The following is an 18,134-nucleotide window of genomic DNA, read 5'->3' as shown; positions in this document are numbered from 1 at the left end:
AATGACTTAATTTGAATGAAAATAAATATCATAATTAAAATAAGATTCACATAAAACTAACTTAATTTAATTATTCTTATAATTATATCCACACCAACCTATTTAACCTCAGTGGCTATCTATTTTTAACACTGGCTATTTACCCAATAACAAATTAACTGGTGATTTCAATGACAATTATCACAATGAAGTGATAATAACCGGAGATGACGAGCTCTGCGAAGCTCGAGGGTGGACACCGCTAATGCCCTAACTTGGCTGGTGCTTAAAATTCTTTAGTGCTGGGCTATCGCTTGCCTCTCGGGGTGGACCGGATTCGATCCCCGGCACGCACCTTTAACTTTTTGGAGTTATGCTACGTTATGCACACTTGTTTTAAGGGTGGATGTTAAACATTGTTAAAAACCGTACATTTTTCGTAGTTAAAAGTTGCTAGTTTAAAAGTTGCGCTATTTTAGACTATACTCTATCTGTATTCTTAATTAAAACCATTACAAAACAGTAACAAATATCCAAATATCAGCATTTATAATATTAAGCATAGACACATATAGCTACATAAAAACTAGTTCTTGAATATGTTGCAAAATTACACATTTACTGCAGAACTTTCACCAATCGACGATCAACGAGTTCCACTCTCGAATCTCAGTAACCACAAAACTGAATAGGGATGTAACATCAACTGGTTGATTGGTACCTAAGTAGGTACCGAAGCCTTTTTTTGTGTACCACGCCAAGAAATAAAATATACTTGTGATATCATCGAATGTCTACAATTGATAAGATTAAGTATTTGAACTAGCACGATAATTATACTAGGGTCAAGTTTATGACTAAAATTAAAGATATTATAACAAAATATGTAAATAAATGTTGATATTCTTACCTTTGAAAACTTTGGAAGTATTATGTCTCTGCTATAAACACATAGTGTTTGTATAGTCTATTCAACTGCTTTGAAACTACTAGCGATCCCGGCAAGGGTGCAATTAAGTTTAGAGTGATTAATAATACCATTTCGTAGTTTATCAATTTTATCTATCTCGTAAGGTTAAGCCAGCATGCAATGTAATCGCTCAAAAATATATTTGTTACCACATCACATTACAAATCAAGATACTTCTAAAAGTCTTCGATAATATGCATGTTGTCTCCATAATATAAACCATCCTTTTGAATTACTCTATCTATTGCTGAAAACTGGATTAAAATCTGTTGCACATTTTAAAAGAACTAAGCGTACGAACAGCAGGAGCAACTTTGTTTTATACTATGTAAAGATAAAGAAGATTTACATTGCAATAAAGTGACAAAGTCACGACCAAGAAGTGTTATTTTTTCCTAATAGGTATAATTGTTCAATGGTAAGTTTCATTGTTGATTTATTGACAAATTAGCACTTACCTACAAGATATTTAGATAGATGCTTACACAAATTTTAAGTATGTTTGTGTGAAATAAATTAAATTCAGTAACAGTCTTATTTCTAAATAACTTCCACTTAACCCGTAAAATTATTTGTACGATAGTATAACCTTATACGTTTAAAATTATGAACTTGCTGTATGTGTGTTTATACGACTAAACTTTTGCACGTTTCGTAAGAGGATAACATTTTTAAATAAAAGTAACTGTCCTTGAGGATTTAGAAAAGATGATGAACTTGGCATACCAAATTTTGCCATAGCAAATTTAGATTTAGTATAAACTATCTGTGCCAGCGGCTAGGCCGTATATCTTACTATGTAATCATACAATAAGTTAGTATATTTTTTTATTTCTTGCATTAAAAAGTATTGTTTGTCCGGTCTCCGGAACGCCTGCTGTCACTGTACAAAATTTCATCAAGATAGATGCAGCGATTGAGCCATTTACATACTTATCTTACAGACATACTAACTCTATGAATGTAGTTTAGGAATGTAGTTATCGCCATCATCTTATTACTTACTATGCACTTTTAATATTAGTATGGATTGTACGCGTACCAAAGCACCGCATAACTACTTATTTTATTTATTTAGTGAGCCCTTGACTGTAATATCGCATAATCGTAATTTTTAAATCCTTTCTAATATTATAAATGATGAAGTGGATTTATTTGTTTATCCATCGCGTCCTAACGCAACCAGTCAACTAGATTTTTGGGGGTAGCATTTTATTTATCCAAGAATAAACCAAGAATAAGAAGAATAAATAAACGCGGACGAAGAACGCGGGCAACAGCTAGTAAAAATATAATTAAATGATACATATTAACTGCTTCTGTACCAAGATAACCGAGTCCCCTCGCACATCACTGGTTCCGTTAGCGAGTCAGAGAGAAACGCAGCACTTCGACCAGTCGTATTTGTTCCCTCCAATGCGCGTACGAGCCGTGTGAGCATTAGTAAACAAACCGCGTAAATCGTAAATAAATAAACGATTAAAAATGGACATTGAGTTAGGATGTGATGATAACATAAAAAATAATAAAAATTTAACCGTGTTTCATGATCTCAAATGCAAAATTTCTGGTATGTGAATATTTTTAAGAGTTAAATTTTATCTGTTTAGAAATTTGTTATTGCTATCTATGTCTGGTTATACTGTAATAATTAGTTTTACTATGTTAGGCGAGCAATGATCCTATATACATAATAAAGACGTATTAGTCAGACGAATATGTTTATGGATCCAGTTATCGATTGCTTAATATCGGATACAATACTCTTTGATCCTCACGTTTGCAATTTAAGCAAATAGCTCGCTATGAAAAGCAGGTCGACCACATATGTTGATCCAACTAACACAATTATGTTTGCTGTATAATTCACTGTACATATCAATAGTAACCAAATTTTAAAAACTAAGAAACCAAATATTCGATGAAAGCGTTTAGAAAATATTGTTGACAGATGTTTAACTTAACTCAGGTTGCTGGACACAGGGCGGCAATATGTAGGACCTTTTTATAGATGGTTTATAGGCGATGGTTTCCCACGTGGGCTAGTTCCCAGTTTGACTGTCAAAAAAATTCAAAGTTTATTTATTTCAAGTAGGCCTAATATAAGCATTTTTGTAACGTCAAGTATGTCCATTTGTAGTGACTCTACCACCGGTTCGGAAGGCAGATTCTACCGAGAAGAAGCCGGCAAGAAACTCAGCAGTTGCTCTTTTCCAACATAATGTTACAATTTAACAATCAATGATTATTTACAAACCTAGTACCAATTAGGTTCCACTTCATCCACTTATATTTATCGAGCAACATTAACTAAAACACACAGACTTTTGCTGAATATGTCACTTTATAAATCAACAGCAACTTAGCAGTTCGAACAGCTAACTTTGAATCTCACCAAATAAACCAGAAATGCGGTGAAAGTATTTAGAAAACGTTGAGCGTTGTTTAACTGTATATATAATAAATAGCAGCAATAAGTTCAAATAGTTCTATATGAGAAGCAGTTCACCCACTTATTTTTATCGAGCAACCTAAACTAAAACATGAATAATTTTGCTAAATAAGTAACTGTTAGGTACATACTAACTAAAAAGTTCAAACGTAGGTAAAATTTGATATTAAAAACTAACAAACCATATACACCATAAAAGATAGTGAAGGATTTAGAAAACATTGGTAATATATGTTGTAGCCTACATTTTGTGGTTAGTTAATTTACTCTAAGTTTAGAGACAAATAAAGGATTAAAAAAAATGTAAAAAAAACTAAGCAAATTGATGGCTATGAAAAACAGGTCTCTCACTTATGTTTATCGTTGCTAAAAAAAGTCGTACATAGTCGGCTAACAAACCGAATAAACGGTTAAAGGCAGTGAAGGATTTAGAAAACATAATTGATATAACATATATCATATATAGGTATTATATGTTATAGTCTAAATTTTGTGGTTATATAATTTACTCATAGTTTCGTGACAAAGAAAATAAGAAATACAAGACTAAGTAAATTGCTGGTAATGAAAAACAGGTCACTCACTTATGTTTATCGAGCAATTTTAATTAAAACACCAGAATTTTGCTGAGTAAAGCACTAGGTATATCAATATGAAATAGCTACTTAGCTAATTCGGACAGCTTATCTTAATTAATTTGAAGACTCTAGCAAAGCGAATGCGGTAAAAGTCGAAAATATAATTTGAAACAAACAAAATTTGAACCGTAGTGAAAGGATTTCGAAAAAGTTTATAAAAAGTTTGTTAAAACTTTCAACCTAAACCACAAACTTTATGGTGAAATTTATATGTAGAGTCAAAAATGTATTTTAACTGAAGTAGTCTGCAATATTGTAATAGTTTTGGGAGTCCTCAACTACGCAGGTCGACCAAAAAGTTTGTAAAGTACTCTAGCCTAAACGTCCGTAACGTCGTCCTCTAAACGTTATATCTACCTAATTATATACGAATAAAATAAACTTTTCCTTCAGAAGTAAGAATAGAACAATTCAATTTTATATGTGCCAGAAAAATTAGAAGCGCAATAGATACGGCGCATGAGCCTGCCTGACCCATTATTGTTATTAATAATGATAACAAATTGACAACTTTTTAACAATGATAATATATTATATACAAGTGAATGCGATTTTTAAATGCGTGAGGTTTTATAAATGGGACAACGCAAATAAATCGGTTGTGCTGGGTAAACGAGGTATTAAGAATTGCAGTTCTTCTTAAATCCTTATAAAAATATTTATCTTTTACGGTTGATTCACAATAGTAGTTAAAATGGCGCTATTTGCGACGTTATTTACTCTTATCGCATATGGATCCTTATCCAAATAAATATAATAATAATTTATATAAAATACCCAAGAATACTTAGGTATTTAATATAAATTATTAATGTCACGCTATATAACAGTGATAAATACTTTAAAGGTTTAAATCATAAAGCAACCGAAAAATAATTCATGGAGCTAAATCGTTTGGCCGATTATTTTGTTCGTATTGTAAAACGAAAAGTCAATAGTATATATAGTCTGCAATCATTGCTTATAATCAAGGGCAGTAACTTCACTCTACTTTCTTAATAATAATAATAATAATCCTTCATTGCCATAGTCTATTGCTAATCCAAGCACTCGAACTCAATTATTACCAATTTATTATTAACAATATGGCAGATAGCCGCAAACTCAGCCTTATGCTGTGCATTGGCAACAACGAGCAGCGCCGATTTTCAGTCTGCTCCAGTATCAAACTGAGCAAACAACCGCGTCGCCCGTTACCTTATTATTATAATAAAGAGTTACAATTTCATAAAAAATTTAAATAAACTGTAAAAAGAACAAATAAAACGAACACAATCATTACATATTTAACAGTAAAAAATTTAAAAAAGGTGTATTAAGTAAAAAAAAAAAATAATAAAAGGTGTAAAATAATAATAATAATACTTATTAACACCCGTGGAAACCCGGAGCCACTAGTAGTACTTGATTAAGTTTTAAAAATCCCGCTGCATTTCTTTATTTTCCCGGGATAAAAAGAGTGCTTGATTCGGCGGAGATTCATGCTACGGGCATAATTTCACCAAAGTCGGTATTACTAGAAGAGAAGTGGTGCACAGGTAACAGAGGTTATTTTTTATTCCAGTGGGTACCTCTCACTGGTGGTATTCCGGATATTATTCCGAAGTCCGCTTCGTGACGCAAGCAATTTCAGTGACAAATTAGTATAAACAAACAAACAGACATTTATAATATTAGGTACGTATGCAACAAAACTTACCAACGTGCACACAAAGCCTACAACCAGTCTACAAATGAGTATCCGACATTTTAGGTCAGGGCTCTATAGTACATTTGTAGTAATTATTTAACATTTATAATGAAACTAGATGTTTCCTACGGATTCACCCATGTCAACAACGGGTCGTAACCATAGAAATCTTAATAACATTGCATCGTTATTAAGATTATGGTTGTAAAGTAATGTTTAAATATTATACTTAGTTTAAGTAGGTCACTTGCCATTCACGGCATTGACGCCCAGTGCAAACTTGTTTTTTTAAGGAATAATATATGCCTAATAATAACGACTGGAGAATATCCTTGATTATTGAATAATTTTCAACATAAAATATATTATGGTACCCACCATAAAATCTAAAATAGATATAAATTGGTTCTGCAATTTTTTTAAGATCGTCTAAATACCTATATTTTTAAAGAATGTCTCTTTAAAAATTATTAACTTATAGTTGTAAATCGCAAAAATATAATATATATATAATAACCCCGGTAACTTTTTTCTTTTCTCTTAATGCCATTACCGGCAAGAAATATTTTTAATTTAGTTGTTATAATGTTCATTTTATGAACATTTTTTTCACGATGTCATTTCAGTATATGTACGGCTTTTTTTGGAGTTTTCATTAAGGTTGATTATATCCATTAACCCCGGCGTGTCCCGACAGGTGGGTCTTAGGTTATCTGTCATTGAAGAGGAGGGAGCGTGCAAAAAAAACTACGTTTAGAAAAACAGACTTCAAAAACTATTATTTTTCTTTCAAAAAACCCGACTGCTTTACAACTGAAAAGCAAGGAATAAATATATTCTTCAGCATTTTTAAGTCAGTGCAAAGTGAAATGTTAATAATTACTAAGTCGGTTTTTTTAGTCTTCTTCTTCTTCAGCTTTTTTTGGCTTTTAGGTGTGCCAAATCAGCACGTTGTATTTCGCCAATGTCGCGTATACTTGGAAGATCCACAAAGGTGATTTTTTTATTTATTTAAACATCTTTATTGCGTAGTAAAGGAGTAATGAAAAATATACTTTAAAAAAATTAGAAGCAAAAGGCGACCTTATCACTAAAAGTGATCTCTGCCAGGTAACCTTAAAGATAGTACAAAATAATATATGAGAGACGGGAAATCCCAATTAAAAATTGTGATTGTGAAAAACTAAATATAGTATACACTATACTTTTTAATAATGGTTTTTTTAGTCAAAAAATGTTGTTCATTGCGCTCCTTTAAATTATTACTTACTTTTAAAGAACTTCGTTTCGACACAACGTCAAATTAAAAATCCTTCATTTATGTAAACCTATCACGGGTACTTAGGCATCGTCGTGTGCATAAGTAGATATTATTTGAGTTAAATTTATTAATAAAAACATAGGTGTGGTGCTTATGTTTTAGTTTTCTCAGATGATCATAAAATTTATAAGTGGTATTATAAGAGCCTGAAATAGATTTATCTAAATAACTGACTTAAATTAAATAAAAAGCTAGTATCTAAAACACTTATAGAGAAACTATGCATATATCAATGGAAATAAAACCTACAACCTGTCGTTCTAGTCCCGTGTTTGTCATCGTTCATATTATAGAATCGGTTTTACATACTATCTGTGCCGCACGGTTTTACCCGCGTGTACTATCTATCGTAAAGTGAGATCTACGAGTATGTCTATAACTTACATACAACCATCCTCAATAAAATGCTTATTATAATATATAGGCTAAATTAAAATAACTGTAAAGACATTAATGGGTCCACATAAATCAGTACAGTTAAGAACAGTGAACAGTCTTATCGTAAAGTACGTATTGATTTCAAAACAAAAAATAGCAAAGTGGAAGTCAATAGGGTCACTTAGGGTTCCTTTACCTTTGAAATTAACGTTATATTTATTTTGCTTATGTATTTGTTTGAATTCATCGACAGCTTCAAGAATAGAAATTACCCGTTTTGTTTAGAACAGCAATACTGATGGATCTCGCGTGTGTATGGAGGTTAGTGGGAAACCGGTGTGAATATATTAATTTTACAGTAATCGTACCATAGTCCACCAATTCGCAATGGGCCAGCGTGGTGGTTTACGGCATTAACCCCTCCTCATTGTGGGAGGAGACCCGTGCCCTGTAGTGGGCCGGTAATGGGTTGATATAATGATGATGATGATGATGATGAATCGTACTATCACCAGCCCACTACAGGGCACGGGTCTCCTTGCAGAATGAGAAAGGCTTAGTCCGTAGGTCCACCAAGCTGGGCCAGTGCCGATTGGTGGACATCACACGCCTTTGAGACCATTATAGAGAATTCTCAGCCATGCAGGTTTCCTCACGATGGTTATCCTTGACTTTAAAGTAAGTGTCATATTTAATTGCTTAAATTAAAAACGCACATAACTCCGAAAGGTGGAGGTGCGAGCTGGTGATCGAACTCGGTCTCCCCGTAAGCGAGGCCCAAGCTCTAACCACTTTCAATGCGACGGCCGATTGGCGCCGTGGGCAGCGACCCTGCTTTCTGAGTCCAAGGCCGTGGGTTCGATTCCGACAACTGGAAAATATTTGTGTGAAGAACATGAATGTTTTTCAGTGTCTGGGTGTTTATATGTATTTATATTATTCATAAAAATTTTCATCAGTTATCTTAGTACCCATATCACAAGCTACGCTTACTTTGGGACTAGATGGCGGTGTGTGTATTGTCGTAGTATATTTATTTATTATTTATACACTTCGAACATATCCACGTTCAATTGTAAAATAATTCAGTACAATAAATATACGATCTTATCATTAGCCTCCTTCACCAACTTTTACCAAATCCAACCAATTCTCTTTTCATTTTTATCTTGCCAGCTCTGATTGGCTACAGCAAAAGCGCGGGAAAAGTAGTAATTTTTAATGACTAATAAGTTGCGAGTTTCTACTAAAGATAAAAAAATACATATAGATAGATAGATGATAGATAGATCACAGATTTTAAAACGTAGAAAATCATAAGACTACTTAGGAGCCATACGGTAGAAAAAATATACCTTGGACTAAGACCTCGCGTTATTAGTATGTAGAGGTCTGTAAGTCAGTAAGTAGGTAATTTATACACGTCATAAGCAATCCTGAGATATGTTTTTATTAAAATATGCATAAAAAGATCTTAAAACTTGAACACGCTTAGTGAAAATGGGGTATTATGTCATGATACCTAATCAAACCATTTTGTTTAATTACCAAACCAACCACAACTTATTTCCCGGGATCAATATTTTTTCTGGAATAACAAAAATATTATGAAATAAAACTGTAGGTCTATGAATTTTCCATTATTAAGAAATAATTGAAAATAACTTTAATATTTATAAAAATTACAAGTAAAGTAATATTTAGTTAATTGATTTTTCGGTTATTTTATTTCAAAGCCGATTTTCGATAGTCTAAGTTTTAAATACCTATTATAAAATGGAAATCTGTTATGCTCTTAAGGGGTGTACAGTTTTTAAAGTAAGGGTATTAATAGAAACTTTGGCTGCACACAACTGGTAAAGGCAATCGTTGACCCAAGTCAATAAATGGATGGGTGCCTTCGTTTGATTTGATAGAGTTGTGGAGAGTGGCATTCGCAATCTCCACGCCTATCACTAACAAAATATATATAAAACGTTAACGGAAGAGTCGAAATCGCGCTGTTTATTTACTCTAATTATAAAATATCAAATTAATTAATTTTAGCTTGCATATTCGATCTGATCACTGATCAGATATCTTATAAAGGCATTTTTCAATATCGGGAAATCGGTAGCAACAAAATATTTAATCCGGAATGTTATCATGTGTTGTAATGCACCTAACATTATGTTTATATAAAGATTTGATACATTGATTGCTCACTTGATTGATGTTTGGTAGTAATCTGCTCCCATTTCATCTGCACACAATAATTGAATAAATAAAATTATTTTATCAATAATTTGTATCTATTATTTATAATTAGTATGTTCATTGACTATCTGTTAACTTAAAATTAATTAGTTTTTTGTTTAATTGTATATTGGATATTTTCGAAAAAAAAAATGGCTTCCTTTCGATATAATCTGCCACTTGAATTGATGATAGTCACAAATACAGACTGCGTTTCAAAGAGACTTTATGTTGAGTAGGCCGAGTAGAAAATAATAGAAGCTCGAATTGTAGTTGTGCAAAAAATTTGCTTAGACAAATTTATTTCACTCAATCTAATCTAATCTGGAAAGCCATCCTCATTGTTTATTTAATTATTTCAAATTTGCATTATAAAACTATTTGAATAAATAAACTTCGACTTTGACTCTACAAATGAAATGTTTAATATGGTCATGATAAAAGTCAGAGTCATAACTGACGGACGCGTCGTCCTGTTTTTTATTGAACGTACTAACATTACATGTACAAAGTTTTTGACAAGGGTAGACATTAAGATATATAGACATTGTATAAAAAAATCCTCCGCGTAAAAAGGCATACAAAAATTTCAATGTATTATTGCTTCTTTTACTGCATTAAGTGCACGTCATTACCTACCAACATCAGATCTCCTATTGACGGGAAATGGCCCACAGCAGCGCATTGACCTTCTTTTATGGTGACGAGGGATGCAGAGCTCATACCTTCCAGGCTGCTCAAAATCGCCGAACTGCCTATTAATTTTCGAAAAAAGTTCATGCAATCATGAACTTTTGTGATGATGCTCCTAGTGTTGTTTGTTGGTCCAATTATATAGATGTTGATAGTTAGAAGTTATCTAACAATTAATAAATAAAAATAAATAAATAAATATACTACGACATCGCCATCTAGCCCCAAAGTAAGCGTAGCTTGTGTAATGGGTACTAGGTTGACTGATGAATCGTTTTAAATGAATAATATAAATACATAAAAACTTTTAATATACATATAAATATATACATAATATATAAATATATAAATGATATTATGTCACTTGTAGTTAAACTAATTACCTTTACTTAATCGCAACAATTTAATTGACTGATAGATTTTCTTTCTCTACCAATGTGTAATGTGTCAAGCAGTTATTATTATATAACAGTTATTACTAACTAACGGTATGCTGCGACTTTGTCTGCATACTAATTCTGATAGGTATATTTTCATCCTATAAACTTACTTCCGCTTTTCTACACAATATAGTTACCCGACTTAACGCGTCGCATTGCCCACCTGTTGTATTCCTTCGTCCGCTCAGCTCTTAAGGTGGTACGAGTACATGGATGCTTTATGGCATATAATTTGCCTCAGGAATTTGACTAGCAAATTCAAAAATTATTTTTCAAATCAAACCATTACTTAGTTTAAGAGATTAGCGCGTAATAGATAAATAGAGTACACCATTGTAATTAAACGATTATATATTGACATTAATATGGCACGTTAAGATTCTGGTTTATAGTTGTAACGCCATATTTACTTATTATATATAACACGCACAAATAAACAAAATAACAAACTCTAAAGCTGAACTCTACTTCATTGGGCGGTAAACATTGTTAATCTGTATTGATAATATGACCAATACTAAACATAACAAACGATTTCAAAAATTAATATAAAAGTTATACATAATATGCCGTCCTTTACTTTTTTTAAGGTATTATTTTAAGCTTTACAACTTTTCTATAGAACTCAATAATATATCTCACATCGTAAGGACAGCGTTCGTAAGAAACGTTTTCGTTTAAATGTTTACTCTGACTTACCTACGAAAAAGTCTTTTAATTTTTCTAAATAATAAATAGCCCGTGACAATCATAAATAATTTGGTATTCTATTGGTAAAAGAATACCAAAATCAGTTCAGTAGATCCGGAGATTACTCCCAACAACCTCACAAACTTACAAACTTCACCTCTTTATAATATTAGTAAAGATAGATATGTATATAGTTTAAATACAGCACATTGCTTACACGTGAACATCGATGACACATTTCATTACTTGCTTTAATCATAAATTCACAACAATTCCAAGTTTATGTCATGTTCTCTTACCGAAATGGTATAAAAACGCAACCTTTTTGGTAGTCTGTCTGTCACAAGTCATATTTCCATAATTGCTTTATAAGCGGTGAAAGGCTAGGGCTTTGGAGCGATTAAGATTTATATGCGGAAAACATTGTGAGGCCTGAATGCCTGAGAGTTTGTCATAATGTTCTTAAAGTCTTCATAATATATATACATTATACATACGTATATATTTATGTATATTATTCAATTATAAAACAAGCTACGCTTACTTTGGGACTAGATGGCGATGTGTGTATTGTTGTAGGATATTTATTTATTTATATACCTATATAGGTATTTGTCGCACATTATTTTTATTATTATTACTTTTTTTGCGCCTACGACAAGTTCTTAGAATGAACAAAGGTTGACTGGTAGAGAGTGCTAAGCATAAAAAGTTCGCCTTTTGTACATTGTATTTTTGAATTGCAATAAAGTTAACTAAAAAAAAAAGGTGTGTGAAGTCTACCAATCCGAACTTGGCGAGCGTGGTGTACTCCTAACCGTCCTTATTCTGCGAGGAGAACCGTTCACCTCTGAGCCAGTAATTTGGTTGATAATGATTATGAAGAAGAATTTTTTTGTGAATTGAAAGAACAATGGACAATATACCGCAATATTACACCGGGGACAATATACCGGATTCCCAAACCGGCCACTTCAGAAATGTTAATTATTTAATTCTTTAAGGTGATAACAAGATACGTCATTTGACCCAAAGCTAGATTAGCAATGAGTTTATAATAATAAGATATGATAAAAAAACAGGTCTATGGGTGAATTATTCATTAATTCGTTACACAATCTTCAGATAAATCCATTACCGGCCGTCTACAGAGCACGGGTCTCCTCCCACATTGAGAAGGGGTTAAGGCCGTAGTCCACCACGCTGCGGATAGGTGTACTCCACACACTTTTGAGAAAATACTGTAGGACTCACGTTGTTTTTCTTCACCGTTGAAGCAAGTGATATTTTAATAACTTAGGAAAGATAACTTAGGAAAACACACATATAACTTGGGAAAGTTAGAGGTGCGTGCTGGGATTAGAACTCGGACCCTCGCACAATACCAGTGCCTAAAGGTAAAACAAACCACGGTATCCACTCTACGTCATTAGGGAGTCGAACCGAATGTAACCCAAATCTCAAGTAGAAGGGCGTCTGGGCAAATATCACATAATTTATGTTCTGCAAGAATTGCAGACAAAAATTTTTTAATGCAGATCCACACGATTTTTCATTTCAACGTTACACACAATTATACACTACTAAATATGCAACGCCAATACACAACGCCATCTAGCCCCAAAGTAAGCGTAGTTTGTGTTAGGACTGATGAGTGTTTTTACGAATAATATATATATCAATACTGTATGTAATGTAAGGCCTTACAAAGAGGCAATAGCTTCAGGACTTTTGGGGCCCGTAGGTAATCATTGGGACAGCATATACTTCTTATAAATATTTTTACTTGTAAGCAGATAAAAATATGTATCATAAACACGAATTCACCATAAAAAAGGTATACGTAGTCGAACCAAAGCCGAATTAAATGATTACTCGGGGTCTCTAATTTAATCAACCTATTTTTCTTATCTCTCCACAGCTTTTGCCATACATAACGCAGATAATTATATCATAACAACTTAGGTATATAAGTAATTATACTTTTTTACGAATCAAACTAGTTTCGCAAGCGTTCGCAACGAGGAACCATTTGCCCATTGTTCTATGATGAATGAAAAAATGCTTTATTCGTCATAAAAGAAAAATGAAACAGTTTTGTTTTTTTTTTTCTGCACGGAATAAAATGTGTACCTGTTTTCCGGACTAGTCGAGAATGTGTCTCGGATAACAGGGCTAACCTACTCAATGACATAGCTTAATAATAAAATTAAGATCACTTGTATACCACAATACTTGTGGTTGTGTTTGTGAGTGTTATATGTGTCTATGTGTGTACGTATGTGTGTGTAACTATTATTAATTAGTAAACAGGTTTTTCAATTTACCAAATAAATTATACCTACTAGAATCTAACCCCGCGTAACTTTTGTTTAAGTACCCACTTTTTTAAGATAACTTTTATAATAATAACTACCTATTCTAGTGTGCAATGAAAAATAATGATGTAACTTGTTATAAAGGGTTCGGGAAATACAAAAAGATTTTTTACTAGTAAACGCTGCTTTGAGCTTTCTGAGAGTAGCTAGTTTGGGCTATATGTGCGTTCATTCTTGATTGAAGTGCGTTAGTAAGGGCTTCTTAAGTGAGGTTGCTAAAATAAACAGTTGACGGACAATTAAACTTGACAGCACTCGTATAACATGACCGTAGGACACAGGAGGATCTCTATAGCATGGTTATAGATAACTTTATATTATAACACTTGTTTAACTTTATTGCGAAGGAAAGTAGGTACTTTCCTTTACTAGTTAATTTAATTATTTAATTAAGATATTTGACCGTCTGTAAAACAAAGAAAATGCGTCAAAAAAACATAATTCAGGTTAAAGAATCATTTATTTCTCTTAAAGAATAATTTACATATTCTCTAGCAGAGAAATCATTTTGAACTTATATTATTTGATTAAACTATATATTAAACTTATTATTAAGGTATACATATAAATTATGAAAGATCTACTCTCAGAAACTTCGATAACCGTATGTTGCGAAATGCGAAGTCTTTGCCATAGTGTAGTCATAAGCGGTATTACAACATTACAACTGAGATAGTATGCGATTTTTTAGTTTGCGTTTGAAAATTGTAAACGACTTCGCATTTTTCACTTCCGTGGCTAATTTATTGTAGAGTTGTACTCCTTCAAATTTCACATTTCTTCGCCCGAGGCAGGTTCTAAGACGTGGAAGTAAAATATAGTCTCCTCTTCGACTGATTCTACTTTGCACTTGGTGTATTTTTGTAAATGTGATGTGTGTATGAACGGATTTGTTAATAATTTTTCTTATTAATATGCAAGTACAGTAGGTATGAAGCTGTTTGATGTTCATATGTTTTGTGTTTTTGTATAATTTCGTTGTAGGTGTTAAGTAGTCATAATTAAATAACATTTTAAGCATTTTGTTTTATGTAATTTAGTTCGCCTTTGAAAGATTTTTTTATTCCACTGCAAGCAGCCCTTGACTGCAACCTCCCCTGGTACTTGATGATGTCTAAGATGGTAGACTCATTTAGAGTCTAGTTGAAGACATCGTTTCCTTTCCAATGTTTTTTTTCCACTCATAATAAATATAATGAGGTTTTTTTTTAAATTTTCCGCTTTGCAAACTTCGGTGTTAATTGGGAGAGCGTTTATGTTTTATTTTTTTGTTATATTAAATAAAAACTTTACGGTGTATATGGAATAAATTATACTTATTTTTAATATACAAATTTGCATATATACATGTAACTCTTTAATTTAAATTAAGTCTACAGTTTGCAAAGCAAAAAAAATGAAAATAACTATTAATTGCTGGTGTGTCTTATGAATAAAAAAAAAAAAAAAAGTTCACCATCAAATGAGCTGAATGGGAAAAAGTTTGTGAGCTAGCTAACATTCCGCGGGTGTAATGCGAGAAGAGACGATTGTGCTGATTTTAACCATTTTTTATTAATAGAAAGCTAAACTATCACGGAATAACATAGGCTTATATTTTATTTTATTAGAGATCTAGAGAGATCTTTAGAAAATGGCAATAATATTGTAAGCTAAAGTAGCAAGTTTTGATTATAAAATTCATTAGTTGGCTTGAGCCATGAAAACTATTGATAAATTAAAGTTATGTTATTCATGATTAAAATTAAAAAAATCCCCGAGCTTTGTACGAAAGCTGTAATTAAAGCGGAGGAATTCGCGGTCAGCTAGTGCTCAATCAGCAGTTCTCTAGAAGTGTTTTTTTTTTGTTACAGATAAAGTATTATTTCGAAAAAGTAGAAGATCGGGGGCGGAGGAACAGTACATTCTGAAGGGCGTGTGCGGTGCTATTCGCCCAGGAAGACTGACTTTCATCCTTGGCCCTTCAGGCGCTGGCAAGACTACACTATTAAAAATACTAGCAGGACGCAAGTAAGGCTAGTTATAAACTAGATTTTTGACCTCCCTGCTCCAACAGTGAATTTAAGTAGGAGTTCCCGGGTTCGATTCCCGGCAGGGGCAATTTGGGAATTTAAAATTTCTGAATGTCCTCAGGTCAGGCTTTGGACGTGGCTAGTTACCACCCTACCGACAAAGACGTGCCGCTAAGCGATTTAGTGTTCCGGTGCGATGTCGCGTACAAACTGACTAGGGGTATGACTACAATACTTCCTAACAGGCTAGCCGGCCACCATCTTAGACTGCATCTTTACTTACCAACAGATGAGGTTGCAGTCAATTTAAATTTATTTTTATGTATTCCTCTACAAGTTCTTTGGCCAAGATATAAGCAGAGCAATACTACGCACGGCATGCTAGCAAGAAGTTCTACAACACCGCCCTGAATCCTATCGCGTAGGTGTGCTTGTAACCACAACAGCAACCACGCCCTTCTTACCATCTTTAGTTTAAGTATGTGTGTGCGATGTGATTAGTAAGTATACCAATATACCCGCCCCCACCCTCAGGTAATCCGCGGACTGATGACATGATTAAACTATAAGTGAGGATAGAGTCCTAGCCTAAAAAAAAAATCATTTAACTCCTTACTACCGAGAATGTGTCCCAACAACAGCCAACAAAGCGTCTCGCCGGCGAAGACGAGGGCCACGATTTCTAACGTCATCCGGACGTGGAAGGTGGACCCTTACCCCGTGGTAAGGGTCCACGTCCGGATGACGTGACCGTTCACGGGGGCGTAAACAATAATTAGTTCAAAAGTCCACCAACACTGAGATTAACTTTGAACCGAGCCGAGTTCCGAATCCTCGCAGGAGGCACCCTCGGGTCGACATCTCCTACTTCCCCCCCGATGTCGTCGAGCCCTGGGGCTCTTCTCATGGCGAGCTTTCGCGCTCTCCCACCTCCCCCGGTGACGCCGTAGCAACCCCTCAGGTGGTTATCGGCAGGTGTCCATCCGAAATCAAAAATCGAATTCATTTAACTCAATATGCCACACATACCATATGGTAATATTCACTTTTAAGTGATACAAGGTCCACTGTATTAACAAATGTTTTATTTAGACGACCGATCGTTAACTTATAATGTCTTATCATCATTATAATTATCAACCCATAACTGGCCCTGGTCTCCTTCCACTATTAGAAGTGTTAGGCAGTAGTCCAACACGCTGGCACAGTGCAGATTGGTGGACTCCACATTCCTTTGGGAACATTATGGAGAACAGCAGGTTTCCTCACGATGTTTTCCTCCACCGTTGAAGCAAGTGCTATTTTAATTTCTTAAACGGCAAGTTACTTAAATTCAGCGGTGCGAGATGGGATTCAAACTCGGACCCTCTATAGTTAAACTAAAACTATCATACTATATTATGGTCGACTGGCGCAGTGGGCCAGCGACTCTGCTTTCTGAGTCCAAGGCCGTGGGTTCGATTCCCACAACTGGAAAATGTTTGTGTGTTGAGCATAAGTGTTTTTCAGTGTCTGGGTGTTTATATGTACATATTTTCTAAGTATTTATTTATATATAATTCCTAAAAATATTCATCAGTCATCTTAGTACCCATAACACAAGCTACGCTTACTTTGGGGCTAGGTGGCGATGTGTGTATTGTCGTAGTATATTTATTTATTATACTATATATTCTATTATACTATATTATACTATTATACTATAATGTCAAACACTTAGTAATTACATGGTACCATAATGTAATGATAAATTAGACTTAAGTATAAAATAATTATTGTTCTGATTAGGTCACAGTCCATGACCATGAATACTGTCGTAATTGCATGAATGAATATGGTAATAAATATTAATAAAGTTAACGTTACCTACCTACCTACCGTACCCAGCTCTATCTATACGAATAATGTAAACAGGAAATATTTTTTTGTATGTTTGTTTGTTTTTTTTATAGTAATAATTGTCAAACCAAGTAGCTGGTCCACCTTAAAAGTGAAAAACCATCACCTATAAACAGAGTGTGGAGTGTCCACAGGGTATAACACGTCCTATAAATCGCCACCCTGCGTCCGTCAACCTGAGGGCGTGGGTGAAATAAATGTACCTGTACCTAATAAATTTTATGGACATTGGACTAAAACACTGCCGAATTGATTTAAAAAAATTGGTTTGCTTCTTTTATAGTAATAATTGTCAAACCAAGTAGATGGTCCACCTTAAAAGTGAAAAACCATCACCTATAAACAGAGTGTGGAGTGTC

The 18,134-nt window shown here is 33.6% G+C and overlaps 1 protein-coding gene across 1 annotated transcript in view; it reads left to right on the top strand.

Annotated features, from left to right (window-relative positions):
- Window positions 1-2,361: 2,361 nt before the first annotated feature.
- The window catches only part of LOC120627629 (ATP-binding cassette sub-family G member 1-like), a 32,708-nt gene continuing 16,935 nt past the window's right edge, over window positions 2,362-18,134 (top strand). Inside the window, exons 1-2 of the mRNA XM_039895642.1 lie at window positions 2,362-2,519; window positions 15,718-15,874. Coding sequence (XP_039751576.1) covers window positions 2,435-2,519; window positions 15,718-15,874 — 242 coding nt within the window. The 5' untranslated portion in view covers window positions 2,362-2,434. The remainder of the gene's footprint in view (window positions 2,520-15,717; window positions 15,875-18,134) is intronic.

This window comes from Pararge aegeria, chromosome 11 (genome assembly GCF_905163445.1).
Source record: "Pararge aegeria chromosome 11, ilParAegt1.1, whole genome shotgun sequence".
Lineage (NCBI taxonomy): Eukaryota > Metazoa > Arthropoda > Insecta > Lepidoptera > Nymphalidae > Pararge > Pararge aegeria.
The sequence above is the reverse complement of the archived record's forward strand: the minus strand, read 5'-3'. Positions and strand labels throughout refer to the sequence as shown.